At 36.4% G+C, this 14972-nt stretch overlaps 1 protein-coding gene across 7 annotated transcripts in view; it reads right to left on the bottom strand.

The window, feature by feature from the left end:
- The window catches only part of RIT2 (Ras like without CAAX 2), a 182728-nt gene that overhangs the window by 65345 nt on the left and 102411 nt on the right, over nt 1-14972 (bottom strand). For 3 of the 7 annotated variants that reach the window (XM_083883562.1, XM_083883561.1, XM_083883564.1), the window contains exon 5: nt 8714-8774. The exons of 3 other annotated variants lie outside the window; for them this stretch is intronic. In XM_083883562.1, coding sequence (XP_083739688.1) covers nt 8760-8774 — 15 coding nt within the window. In that variant the 3' untranslated portion in view covers nt 8714-8759. Of the gene's footprint in view, nt 1-6927; nt 6996-8713; nt 8775-14972 lie in introns of those variants that run through there. One more of the 7 variants, XM_083883563.1, reaches the window with a different exon arrangement.

Genomic DNA, 14972 nt, shown 5'->3' on the forward strand with positions numbered 1-14972 from the left:
TTTCTGGTTTCCCTGCCCTTACAAAACATCCAGCCCTCGCAGCTGTCTAGCAGTAACTAGCCCAACACTGGTTTTTACACTGAAGCCACTGATGTATGTAATGATCTTTCATTTACTTCAATAACAAGAATTCGTTCATGGATGAATACTTTCCTTACATGTAGAAAACTTATTACCTGAATTCTTATCAGCTTAGAAAATGAAGGGAATTGGTTCGTAATCTCCACTGTGAGGCTTCTCAAAATGAGAGAGGAGTCTAGCAGGACAACATCTCCCCAGGCCCCAGCAGTGGGGACATGCCTGTCTGCTCCTGCTTCAGCTCCTGCTTATGGACCTCTTACTGGGAAAATAAAATGAAGCAGAACCAGAAGCATGTGAGTGATGCAATACATTAAGCAGCAAGAGCTTTAAATTAGGATGAACCAGTATGCTTTGTAATAGTCTTGGAGCAAATTGATGAACAATCTCTAAAATAAACTGCATTCTTATCTTTTGAATGATAAAGAGATTCATGTGAGGAAAAGGATGTTCACTGATCTATCACAATGAGAAACAGGAATAAATTTGCTGAAAATTCTACTGTTGATAAAAACTGTTATGAGAGAACGTTATTAGTTATGAAAGTTCTATGTAAAGTAAATTTACATAGAGTTGAAGCAAAAATTAGATTAGAAAAACAGGCTCTGCTAATTGCTGGGGATAGAGCTGGGACCTTTGCAGAATTCTTCCTTTAGGCAACATTTCCGTTGGGCCAAAATTCACCGAGCTAAACGAATTTGTTAACTTAACCCATATACTTTGCGGAACATGTATTTCCCCCCCCCCCAAATATCAGTCCCCCTTCACAGCTAATAACACCAAAAAGAATAAGTCAGTGCAGTGCAGACAGGTATTCACTACATAGCAAGGCATTATTTTTACATAGGACAGATGTTTATATGATTGCACAGAACATTTGTTGCTCCCCTTGAACAGTGACAGATTGGGTGAAAAGACCAAATTTAGATAACTGAATAACAGATTTTTTAGGTTTGACAGATGATGGGAGTCCTACACAATGAGGATATACTTTTAACAGCATCTTTTATGTTGATGTCAATGTACAGCTCTAACAAACTCCAACTCTTTCCCCACCATTTTTCATTATGACTGGAAATTTTCCTGAACTTCTCAATTAAGAATAAGATTGAATTCAAACAGCTTGTATATGAAATGAGTTCTCACTCAGAACTAATGTCTAATTTGTGCTCAGAATATAACTATATCCATCTACTGCTTCTCCCTGGTAATTAGTAATTTTATAGAGATCATTTTTACAGTCATGTTCTTGCATTATGAGATATGTGGAATACAAATTTGCTTAACATTACTTACACCATAAAACCCAGAATAAATGCAAGGAGCCAGTGTCACTGCTCCTCACAATCCAGCATATTTTGCATTTCCGTTTAGAAGAAAATTCTAAGTGCTTATTTGAGAGATTTTTTTTACTGAAAAACAAATGACAATATCACTTCAATGACAATGCATCTGCTAATATTCATCTATACTAAAACAACTCCAGCCCAAATAATTTTGGTTTCAGACAATCGACTCTGTACTATTAGCCATGGGATAATTAGAATACAACCAATCTTAGTATTATAATTACTTGCAGTTTAATTCTCACATTGACCTGATATTGCACACCACTATGGCTCATTACATTTGTTTTATTAACGCAGTGTACCAAAAATTATGTTAACATTCTTGCTAGCTATAACATAATCTTCTGGTTCACCCACACACAAAATAGCTTCTATTAAAGGTGAAATAATGATAATAATAATAAAAATATTGCAGTAAAATGTAAATGCTTAGTTACATTCTGATTTCCAAGAGTCAAAACAATTTACATAATTGCTCAGATATTCTTCACTGCATATTCCTAACCATTCTATTTTGCTTAGACACTTTTTTATGACAGTGGGAATAGAAATAAAAATAGTTCATAAAATCAGTGATGCCAATGTATTAGCAGTTTGCCCTCAATATTTTGCTATAATGGTTATCAAAACTGCATTAATCTCTCTTATTGAAAACTATTTATACACCCCTAATCATCATTAAAATGTTATTTCGTCTTCAACACAACAAATTAATCTTCTTTTCTATTAAAAAGAAATAATCTGATTTTTTTCTCAGTCTTTGCCCCTTAATGATGTTTCTGTGAAGCAAACACAAGACAAAGCTTAAAGATAAAGAATTAACAGAAGATATGAAAGGAAGAAATTAGAAACTGTTAATTGAAATTGCAGACTAGGCTTATCAGTCTCCGCATTAATGGTTTATTATTGCTGAAGGCTCTTTGAGTGTATCTTTTCCACTGAAACACACAGCGATATTTACTGATTCTTAAAATTGATTAGCAGACAGGCCACAAAAGCAAAACCTGCAGATCAGTCATGGAAAAAACCATACTGCCCACATGTCTAAGTAAAATAGGACTGAGGCAAAAGCTGTATTAAACTCAAAAGCTATTAAAATTCAAAGTTATTAGATTAGACTGATTTTTTAGGCCCAAGTCATTAATCTTGGTTGAGAGTTCCAGTCTTTAGTTCAAGAATCTAGAGCAAAGAATAATGAGACATGGCATATTATGGTACATTTTAATACATGACAGTATGTCCTGTGAATACCTGAAGTGATTTAGTATGACTAGCAACTTTAGAAATTCATACAGGATTTAAAAAAACACAGAAATACTGTAATATACATATATATATATATATATATATATATATATATATATATATATATGGAATTTTCCTGATAAAAAGTTTACAGGATGGTGAATATTAGGAAAATAAACTGCATTTTAAAAAAGGCCGTTAGAGTAGAACAAACATCTCAAATTTTCTGAAATATTAGTATTTTTTCAGTAGAAGTAGTCTTCTTTTACAGATGCAGCCTTTTACACAAGGATAATGATTACAATCATACAGACTCTTCCTGAACAATTGAATGCAGAGGCGGTGTGTTTGCAGCTTTGGGAAATGAGAGCAAAGTGGCAATTGACAACCATCTCTAATGTGTCTCTGCAGTCAAAAAGTTCAGCTCAAAGGCAACCAAACATTTGAGTCTTAATTTGGCAGCTTTAATTTGCTGACATCCAATGTGCATTATGATACTGAAGATGCAGTTCTGGTGATCTTTTCATTATTTCTCCTGACTAAAGGAGCAATGAAGTTGTAGCAAACAAGTTGAATAACTTCTGTCTTGATGAAGTCAAGGACTGTAAAGTTAATTTCATTCTCACTCCCTGCCATATGCAGGGACACCTTCCACTATCCCAGATTGTTCCAAGCCTCTTCCAACCTGGCCTTGGACATTTCCAGGGATGGGGCAGTCATGGCTTCTCTGGGCAGCCTGTTCCAGGACCTCACCATTCTCACAGGGAAGAATTTCTTCCTAATACATAATCTGAACTTCCCCTTTTTTCAATTTAAAGCCATTCCCATTTGTCCTATTATTCCAGACCCTTGCCCAAAGTTCCTCTCCAGCAATTCCCTTTAGGCACTGGAAGCGGCTCTAAGGTCTCTCTGGATCCCTCTCTTCTCCAGGCTGAACATCTCCGGCTCCCCCAGCCTCTCTCTATTGGAGAGGTCTCCCAGCCCTGGAAGCGTCTCTGTGGCCTGCTCTGGACTCACTTCAGGAGCTCCACATCTTTCCAGTGCTGGGGGCCACAGAGCAGGAAGCAGCACTGCAGGTAGGGCCTCGCCAGAGAGGAGCAGAGGGGAAGAATCCCTCCCCACCTCGACCTGCTGGCCACACTTCTGATGCAGGCCAGGACACACTTGGGGCTTTCTGGGCTGCCAGTGCACGTGGCTGGGTCGTGTGGAGCTTCTCATCAACCAGCACCCCCAAGTCCCTCTTCCCAGGTTTGGTATCAAGCCATTCTCTGCCCAGCCTTTACTTGTGATTGGGATGGCCCTGACCCACCTGCAGGACCCAGAACTTGGCCCTGTAGATCTTTACAGTTTTCAGACAGTCCCACCTCTCCAGCCAGTCCAGGCCAATGGTCGTCATCACTTCCCTCCAGCATGTGACTGCACCACACAGCTTGGTGTCATCACCAAGATTTCTGAGGATGCCTTTGATTGCACTGCTTATGTCACTGACAAAGACCTTTTCCAGACTCATCCCAGGTGAAAAAAATTGTAACACGAAGACGTTAGGAGATACAATTCATTTTTTTATTCCCAGCATGCCAGATAACTGGGATAATAACTCTGTCTATGCCCCTAGCATTTTCCCCATATAGCTACAAAGATCTTAACTCTGTGTTACAGAAAGCAAACATTTCAATGTTGCTCTATAGTAGCCCTTAGATTCCAATTTGTCCCTCACTATCTCAGACAAATGAGATCAATGTAGATCCTTTGCCTTCTATTTGACTAGTCTTAATTATGTATTTTCTGTCATTCAGCTTTATGACTGTGTAATTAAAGACAGGTTTAATGGGCCAGTAGTCCAGGATGGGAAATCATCCAGCTAGTGAAGCATTGAGGACATCAAATTAGTGGCACTGCTGATCAGTTTTTTCCCCAGCCTGACATCTGTTTGTAAGCACTCATAGCCAAAACTGTTTTGAAAGGCAGTGTCAGCCTTAGGCTTTGGACCTGCATCAGTGAATTTATCTACCCCTTACTACTTGTTATTTTCTGCTGTGAAATGAGACAATACATAAAATCATGCATGAGGAGGACAACATTATCTGATGTTTGATCTGATGAGAAGTCAGGGTTCCTAGGATTTCCTCTAACATCATTCCTGATCCTTGTATTATGTGTATATTAAAAATGTACTTTAGATTAGAGAACACCACCACACATGTAAGAAAAGTTTCTGGAGACCTTTAGTTTTAATTTAATTGGCTTTGTATTTAATGATTCTTTTATTTCCTTATCGGAAATTATTCTAATAAATATGAACAGTGCTATCAATCTCCCTGAACTTAAAAATAAAATGAAAGAGTATTAAAAGATTCACAGACTTTTGAAATGGAAGAACTCTTGGGACCAGTGTTCTGGACTGTTTTATAGTGCAGACTGAACATCTGCTAACATTTGCTTGGAAAATAGAGTACTTCAGAAAAACAGACAAGGAAGAAAGCTGAAAGAATTCCAGAGGAAATCCATACCAACCACTGTTCGCAGTAATTATCATATATTGATGATTATATAATAATCATACAATCATCATATAACCACAGTGATTAGTCTATATTAACACTGTGTTAATACTGTTGCATACATTAATGTATAATATATGAGTGCATGGAAATGCAAATATTTATGTAAATGAATGTTTTCATGAGACTTCTGTGTGTTTGCCCTCCCGAATTCAGTTGTTATGGTTCATTTTATATATGTGTTATAGCAGAAAAGCAGTGACACTGAACAAATTAGACCACAGCTCTATCTTGTCCCTCCATGCTATCATCAACTGCAGCAACTTGCTCAGAGACAGGATATAAAGTAGATGAAACATAGGAAATGCTACTGCTGTCTCCTTGCATCTTTGGGGAATCAAAGGCACAGGCACTTCCTGAATTAGGAATGTCATGTTTTCCTTTAAAACTCCTGGCATAGCTGGTTGAACTATTTTTTTAACCCATAAAATTACATTTGTAATTCCTACATCAACGAGTTCTATAATTTAGTTGTGCACACTAGGAAAGCATTTTCATTTTTTTAACATATAATATGCTTAATCAATTGTATTGCTTTGGAACTCTTGTATTGTTAGGAACAATGCACACTCTTTATATTTAAAATATTGAGAATTAATCTAAAACCTCTAAATATACTGAGAATTGGTCTTAAATGTCATCATGCTGAACTGTCTTTTTCACGACCCAAAATAGAGTTAAATACTTACTAAAAGAGTTAAATACAAAGTCTATCACCTTTTTGTCCAGACATTGATGTATTTATTTCAAAGAGGAATATCTATATCTATCTGGCCTTACAAAAGTGATCACTTTTCATTTTTCACCATTTATTTCCACCTTTGTTAGTTCTTCTATTTGACATTTAGTAACATGTGACCTATCTTCTTTATTTTGGTGTTGTTTTTTTTTTTTTTTTTTTTTTTTTTTTAATTCACATAAAGGTCTTTGGAAGTTTATGAAAGTTATGAAACTTGTATGTTTGTTCACTTAATTTATCAGGCACAAGTTACTTTTCTGAAAGCCACAGTGACTTTTGCCTCTAAAAGGAAATTTATTCACATATTTGTTATTCCTATTTATACATGTTTATTCATCTATTTTTTTATTCCTATTCTCTCTTGCAGTAGACATGAATTTGTTCATCAGAACTCAGATTTACTGGTCTGCAGTTCCCTGTACTGTTGTGCATGTGCCATCTTCCATTTTCCTGTTACTGATTCCATTTTAAGCACAGTTAATAGTTCAGCAATTTTATACTTGAACTCTTTTGGAACTCTTGGGTGAATACCATCTGTTCCTGATGATTTGTTACCAGATATATTATCAGTGAGTTCTAAAACCTCTCCTTTCTAGCATTTTTAGAAGCTGCCCAAGTATTGAATTTAGAGAGCCTGTTAAAGAACCCTCAAACCTAAAGGCCTAATTCCAAATTTTGGGAAGCTTATGTTCTGGCTGCAGATCTTCTATACCAACCATTTCTGTCCTGATACAAACAATGAACTAAACTTAATTTCATTTCACCATTTTTTAGTATTAAGTACCCACATTTCTGTCATTCAAAGTCACCTCAGCATTCTCTGTCTTTCCTGCGATTGTTCAGAATACAATACCACAAAATTCTGTCATTTAGGGGCATTATTCATCAAGGTAAAACCACAGATATTGAGGCAGGTAAAAGCAGAACATAAAGGTCTGACTTTGCTCAGACTGTAGAATTTCAATCAGAAGAACACACAGAAGAAAAAAGGATATAATATAGGCACTATTGATACTTCCACCACTATAAAAAAGCAGAGATAACCTAAATGATCTATTTTCAATCTCTATCTAGACAAATAAAATCATGCATTGAAGAAACTGAAGGCTTAATACATTTAAGTGGATAATGGCTTTACGGGTATTCTGAGTAACAGCTCATTATTTAATTTCAGGTAGCATGTTAAATTTTTTTCATTGCATTTCATTCATCGAATTGGGTTAATTTTCTGTGTAAATATCACCATTTTTTTTACAGAAGTATTTTCTGCTGAAGATTTCAATACTATGAAAGTTTGCTGTTTCTTTATATTTTAAATTTTAAAAGAAAAACAGCCATTCCGATTGTATCTTGCTTTGGTGAGGCACATTTCTGAAGAAGAGCAGACTATCTAGACAAAAGGTTAAAAAATTTGCTGATTATAAAAATAAAGATTTCTGCACTACTGTGTAATTTTGACATAACAACAAGTCTTTAACTTTATTGCACAAGTAGAATGAAACAGATACCCATTGGAACTGTTCCACTTTTTTATGAGGGTTTTTTTTCATTAATTATCTTCTGTTTCCCTCATGGTCTTTTTACCTGTCCTCCATAAAAAAAAATTCTCTTTTATGGGCATTCCATATTGAAAATGTCAGGCAATCGGACAATTATAAAACTATTTTTTATATGATGGGGATTTAAAATTAGTCAAAGCAGTATTTCGTGTGTGTGAGAGTTAAATTTAAATGAAATAAAAGTTGCCATGTTGACAGCAGTGGAAAATATGTCAGCCTTTCTGATCACAGAGCAATGGTACAAACAGTAGGAGATTTTCCAACAAGTTCTGAAAAATTAATTGTGCCTTAGAGAAACATGTTTTGGCATAAAGAAAAATTCAGTTATTATTAACATGGATTTTTCACTCCTATTAATAAGAATGCCAAGAAAGATTTCCAGAACAGAGTAAAAAGGCATCTTTACCACTATTCCCCATGTAGCCATGGCTTTGTGCTCCAGATTCCACAGTGAGTGAAGAACAAGTAACATTGAATACAATAAAATTCTTCCCAGAAATTTAGCAAGTTCAATGGAGATTTTTAATGAATTATCCTTACATAAAATTATCTTACACAAAATTCCCTCCTAATAAAACATGAAGGACTGAGGTGTATGCTTTAAACACGGAGAAGCAGTAATTAATGAATGGCTACCTATGAACCACTCCCATTTCTTTCTCTTCACAAATAATTATCAAATAAGGCTAAAACCCTAGCAAGAGCAAAGACATCAGACAGTGAAATACTCTCTGTCTCAAAATACAGGAGAATATTAATATAAAATGCATTAAAGTTCTTATATTACATTTACTTGGGGTCTCAATAATTTTTTTGCAGACACCATCATGTCTGAAGTGCTGATGTTTCCCAAAGGACTTTCAGGCTTCAATGTCACTGATCACCAAATGTTGCTGACCCACGTATGATCTCTTTAACTCTACCATTCTTTTGTTTGTTTGTGGGGTTTTGTTGTTTTTTTGTTTGGTTTTTGTTTGTTTGTTTTTGTTTTATTTTAGTTTGGTTTCCCTGTTTTCCTTTGGTTTTGGTTTGTTTGTGTTTTAGTGGGGATTTGTTTGTTTATTTGTTTCCTGGTAGATCTCAGGGATTCTCAGCATTGCAAAGCCTCAAAATCAAATCAAACCATTCTCAAGTTCTAACCCCCTCCTGGTTTTGAGATCATTATAATCCTGAAAACATTACCTGCCATCACTAGTCATCTGGTAGTCACAGGCAATCGTCAATGAAATCATCCCATTCTCTCCTGATGGGAAGGAAAACGAGGTTAAAAGGGAATAAAACTTCCCTATGAGCAGCATTTCTTTAGTGGGTTGCACTGAGAAATGAGCTATGTGGATCTTTACCCCAGTTCAAGCCAGAAGCCACAGGTCTGGAGAGTGTTCAAGGTGTATTTCACTCCAAGGAAAGCTTACATCATCTCTACTTTCTCTTTCACCCTCCTCTTATCTTCTTCATTGACTACATAAAACCTGCAAACATCTTCAGTCTCCTCCTGACCTCTAACAAATAACTAATTAATAAAAACAATTAGGATAAAAATCTCTATTTTTAATTAAATGGAACAAATCCACACAGTTTTTTTCATACAATATGTTGAGAAAGAGAGCAAAAGAGATCAGAGGGATGCCACCTGACATCCACATTCCTGCATCTGTTCAGAATGAAGTAAAAATTTCTGGATAACTCTGAGGATTTGAACACCCCTCTCAGCCTGACCACCTGCATCCAGCATAATCCTTGGGTTTGGTTTAACTGGAAAATATTCCAAGACTTGATGACAGTAGCTGGTGTGGAGTTTAAATTAGTTGCTAGGAAGGTTTCAAATGATGACAGGGACATCATGAGTTTGGTCTATAGTTTAAGTAGCCACAGACTAAACACACCTGGTACAATAATCATTCAGATTTTAGAGCAGGCTAGGTGGAAAACCCAACAAAACAACCACCTCATGCTTCCTTAGTTTTTAAAGTCCAAGATATAGAAATGAATGGAATCTAGGGAACCAAGTCAAATTTAATTCTTTATTGTTGTTGTTGTTGTTTTTTTTTGTTGTTGTTGTTGTTGTTTTGTTTTGGTTTTGTTTTTGGTTTTTTTTTTGGGGGGGGGTTGGGGTTTTTTTTGTTTATTTGTTTTGTGGGTTTGTTTTGTTTTGTTTTGTTTTTTTGTAACTAAGATATTATATTAGTCACATCTAGGAAAACAATTAAAGAATTATCCCATGGTTTTACTAATAAAAATCACCATTAAATGTAAAGACACTGCATTTCACACCACCTCAGGGAAAATGTAAAGTGAATTCAAAATTTTAGTATCTAAGTATTTATGACAGGAGTACCTCAGGGGTTGCCTATGGTGCTCCTGTTCTGAGCAAAACGTTGGCGTTAGATTGTGGTGTTAAAACATGCAGACAGATGCAAGTACACAGGTAGTGCTGCATATTTGTATCAGTGCATGTACCGATGACTAAAAATATTGACAAGACATATTTTTCTCCTTATTAACATTTTTAATTGTAGTCAGTGGGAAACATTACATTGATGGAAACAGAGAAAAAGAACAAATCCTGAGTGACATAGGAAATAAACACAGTAATGGTAGAAGGGAAGTCCATCCTTTTCTGTTTTTAGAAACAACACCATCAGAACAAGGTGGATGAAGAGAGTAAGCTGTATCAAAGCCAATACAGATTAATTTCGAATAAATAACACACCATAGCCTAACTCACAGACAGTTCTGATCAGCAAAATTATCGGGTTAGTAATGCAAATTACTAACACTGAACCCCAAATTTTGATATTTTGTAGACATTAAATATCTTGAGTTTCAAGTGAAATAATGTGCTTTAATGTAATTTTAAAATGGATGACTTCCTGGATCTTTTTGAAATAACTGTGCTATATCACACAATATACTCAGAGGTTTTGAAGCTGATATTTCACATAGATTTTATATAGTAAAATTTAGATACTGTGGATGAGGCAATAACACATGTTTTCCCCATCATTTACTTTTTTGTACTGTGTTTTTGGGAGGCAGAGGGGATAAGGGTTTTTTTTTTTTTTCTTTTTAGTTCCATGACTGCACAACTTAAACAATGTCACAGTGTGAGGAGCTAATGTTGCTATTCTTAGGTAAGTTGTTAGATATGATTAAAAACAAACCTCTCTAACTTCTTAACTCATCTGGAGAAAAAAAAAAAAAGTGAGTCATTAAGATGAGAACACAAGCAAATCTAAAAAAATCAAAGATGATTAAACTGATTAATCTTCATTTCTTTAAATGCTAGGTCATGCTCTTATTATTAATAATACCATAATGATCTGTAATTAAGTTCTGGAAAAGTTTCTATTTTCAAGTAGTTTGACCTCCTACTGCAAAAAACACATAGGATGCTATCTAGTTCCCAGAAATTCACTTTTTGTACAAACAACTCACTCTGCAAATGTATCTGCCTATATTAATATGCTACTTTGCAAACATGCTTTTTTTTTTCACAAAGTTGCCCTTTACTGTCTCACTTTCAGGACAGCACCTACACTCAAGTGCAGATTCATTTGAAAAAAACTTGCATTAGTTCCACCTTAATGAAGCATATGCTCAGTTTCCCAAATTGGAACTGTAGTAAATAACATATAAGAGTTGGGCTAAAACTTTGATTTTGCTGATGTAGAAACAGTAACAAGTATCTAAAGAGATACTGCCCACTGCATCCTCTTTCAGACATTTCCCTGTGTGGAAAATGACTGGATAAATCCTGAGGTATGTGAGGTCATGTGGCTTCCAGCATGGAAGGTGGAAAGGCAGAATTGTACAGCACTGGCTGCTGTGGTGTGCTCCTGACTCTTCTCTGCGTTAACAACAGGTTGATGCCTGGCTTGTACACAAGTGCTCAAGAGCGAGATTCACAGGGAAATGCAGACTTCAGCAAATACACAGAAAATTAATAATATGGCATTTTGACTTCACCTGGAGCAGGGAAAGAAGTGGAGTGACAGCTGCACACAGGTCTCTTCTGACACCTTGCTATGTTGGAGAAAACTGAGCTATAGAAGTCCTTCAGGGATGATAAGCTTTCTCCAAAATTTTCTTTTGTCCTCGTTTCATCTACGGTATAGTTAATTTTCTTTTTAGTAGCTAGTACAGTGCTGTGTTTTGGATCTAGAATCAGAATTACTTTGACAATACAGTGAAATTTTAGTAGTTGCTCAGCAGTGCTCACTTCAGGGAAGGACTTTTCAATGTCCAATGTTCTGCCCCTGAGCAGGTGCACAAAAAAACCAGGGGAAAGCATGGCCAGGAGAGACGCCCCCAGCTGTCTAAAGGGATACTCCATACCACAGAATGTCATGCCCAGGACAATAAACTGGAGGATTTGGCCAGGAGCTGCCTATTTCTGTTTGGGGACACACTGGACATCGGTCAGAGGGTTGTAAACATCACTTCTTTCTCTTGAGCTTTGTTCTTCCCTCTCTCTCCTTTTCATTATTATTATTATCATTACTATAATTTTTAAGAAACATTTTATTTTGTTTCAATTATTAAAGTCTTTACTTTTTTTGTTTGCTTTTAAATTTTCCTCCTTATCCGGAGCAGAGGGGAATGAGTGAATGGCTGCACGATACTTAGTTGATGGCTGGAGTAAAACCACAACAAATATCCAGCACAGCCATCTGTACAGCCTCCTGACTAAACACTAACCACACAAAAAATTACGCCACTGTGTTTTTCCTTGCAGTTTGTATTTCTCTGTGTGGTCATTGTGTAACCAACATCTTTTCCTCTGAGGGATTCTAAGGACAGCTGCAGCACCTTGAACTCACTTGCAATCAAGACCTACACTCCTCCAACCCTGGGGGAGATTTTTGTGGAAGTTTGATAATGTGACTTACTTGCTTTGTTTACAAAGAAAGATCCTGCTGGCATGACTGTCAGACGAAAACCTTCACAAGAGTCAATCTGTGTTAATTTGCAGGACAAGCAGACAAGTCTCAGCCCAAGTTGACCTTGAGGAGCAACCTCTATCAATAAGGTAAGAGATGGGAGAGCCTCTCTGTACCTTCACACCACTCCTCTGAGGTGTTCACCCACTGAAGTCACACACAGTCATGTCAAGTCAGGATTCAATACATGGGGAGAATAAATATCTCTGAAGTGGATGGTGTTGTTAAAGTAGGTAGAAAAAAGAAGTACAGAGAGTCCTTCAAAACAATATAAATTGTGCTGTTTAATATCCCTAGCAGTGAAGTGACCTTGCAATACCTCCCCTGTGTATACCTTTGTCTACACATCCTGCTTCAGCTACAAGTAATTAGTTGTCTTTGTTTTTATCTCTGAATATCCAGGTTTTACATTATAAACATTTTTTTATCTGCAGTGCAGCTATTGTTTTTCTGTATTTTCTTCTCCTACAGAGCAGCTTGTTATCTGCATCTTTGTCCCCTTCAAATGTCTTCTGCTCCATGTTGAAGGAATTACAGGACATACTGGGTAGTTCACTAGAGGTTAACACAATTATAAATTGAGAAATGAGCCAACAGTTTCATTACATCGTCTGTGTGTCTGATGGCATTTACTGCAGCCTGGGTAATGTGAAGCTGTGGTTTGGGGGAAACTTGTGGAAACATGAAAGCATTGTAATGACAAGGAGCTAAACTCTGTATAAACAAATATTTTCTAAAGATTGTTGATAATGGTAGAATTTCCTTCCAAAACACTACAGTTGCCAATTGAGATGGCATAAAAAACCACATACCCTTTCTTCTTTGTTTTTTTCCATCTTTCTTTCTTGGAAGGGAAAACACTGTAAAGATTGTTTTTAAAAAACTATATGAGAAAGACTTCTTAGGACAATGACCAATGTAAAAGAAATGTTGAAAAATCAAAATCAATTAAAAGTAAATAGAGGTTAGAGTCATAGAGGAACATGACAGAATTCAGATATTCATTTTAATAATGGAAGAAAGTGATTATTCAAAGGTCTGACAGTTTTCAAGGATAATAAAACACCATGACAACTTCAGTAGTTTAATCCCAAATATTCAGACAACTGTCAGAGTTCCATCAAAACAGCAAAAATGGCTTATATTGTACAGATGAAGATCAAAAAAGCATGATTTGATATGATGTGATCAGGAAATGTGTAGGCATGTGCATGTAACTGATGTCGGCAATTCCTTACAAACGTAATTCATTTTTGTCAGACACTGATGGAAAATGGAACTACATGAATATCCATGGGAAATGAACAATCAAATGGAATCAAATTGGATGAAATAATTATAGTAAAATTCAATTAAAAATTCAAATAAATAGAACCCTAGAATCACTGAGGGTGGAAAAACCCTTTAAGCCCATAAAGTTCCAACCTTTCTTCCAGCACTGCCAAGGCCACCACTGACCCATGTCCCCAGGTGCCACATCCACATGGCTTTAAAACCCCTCCAGGGATGGGGATTCTACCATTGCCCTGGGCACCTGTGTCAGAGCTGGACAGGCCTTTGCACCAATAAATCTTTCCCTGATATCCAACCTGACTCTCCCCTGGCACAGATGGAGGCCATTTGCTCCCATACTGTCCCTGTTCTCTGGGAGCAGAGCTCAACTCCCATGCTGTCGCCTCCTGTCAGGGAGTTGTGAAGAGCCAGAAGATTCCCCCTGCGCCTCCTTTTCTCCAGGCTGAGCCCCTTTCCCAGGTCCTTAAGCTGACATTCATCAGACATTTGCTGCAGACTCTTCCCTAGCTGCCCTTTCCTGGACACAACATATTTTTGAAGAACATGCTTTTCTATGCCTTATTCTCCTCTGTATTTTTTGCATTAAATTTCCATTATAATTTTGTAGTCATTGTCTAGGATTTTGTTTATTCAAAAAATCAAAGAAAAGATGAGTGCATTGTTCAGAAGTAAAGTCTGTAGTTAGCAGCAAACCCAGACTGATTCAGTAAGTTTGGATTCTAAACTGAAAGGATGTCAGAAACTATTTTATAAGTTTTCATCTCACCAAAACACCACCGCAAAAAGGCAGCTGTCTGAGCCTCCCTCTGCTGTCAGCAGCAAGACAGACTTCTTCCCAGGCAGATACATCTCATTTTATGAGACGCTTCTATGACTTGTGATAAATCCTGGTTTTCTGCATAGATTTTATAAAGAGTCTGGCCAAGTAGTTTAATCTCATCATTTACAATGTCTATAATTAACACAAGTGCATACTATTCTTTGTCAATAAATAGCAAAAAAATGCATCTCCCTTGACTTGCAAGTTCAGAAGGAAAATTTATACCTTTCATTTTTTGTATATAGCATTGGTCTGAATAATGGGAAACAAGAATCTTTTTCAGTACAGACACTTCTACCTACCTTACATTTAATTTTTTTCAAGAGAAAATGGAACCGTTGGTGTTAAAGTACAGTTAGGAATTTCGAAGCAGTTTTAATTCCAAAAG

This window comes from Zosterops lateralis (assembly GCF_965231275.1).
Source record: "Zosterops lateralis genome assembly, chromosome: Z".
Lineage (NCBI taxonomy): Eukaryota > Metazoa > Chordata > Aves > Passeriformes > Zosteropidae > Zosterops > Zosterops lateralis.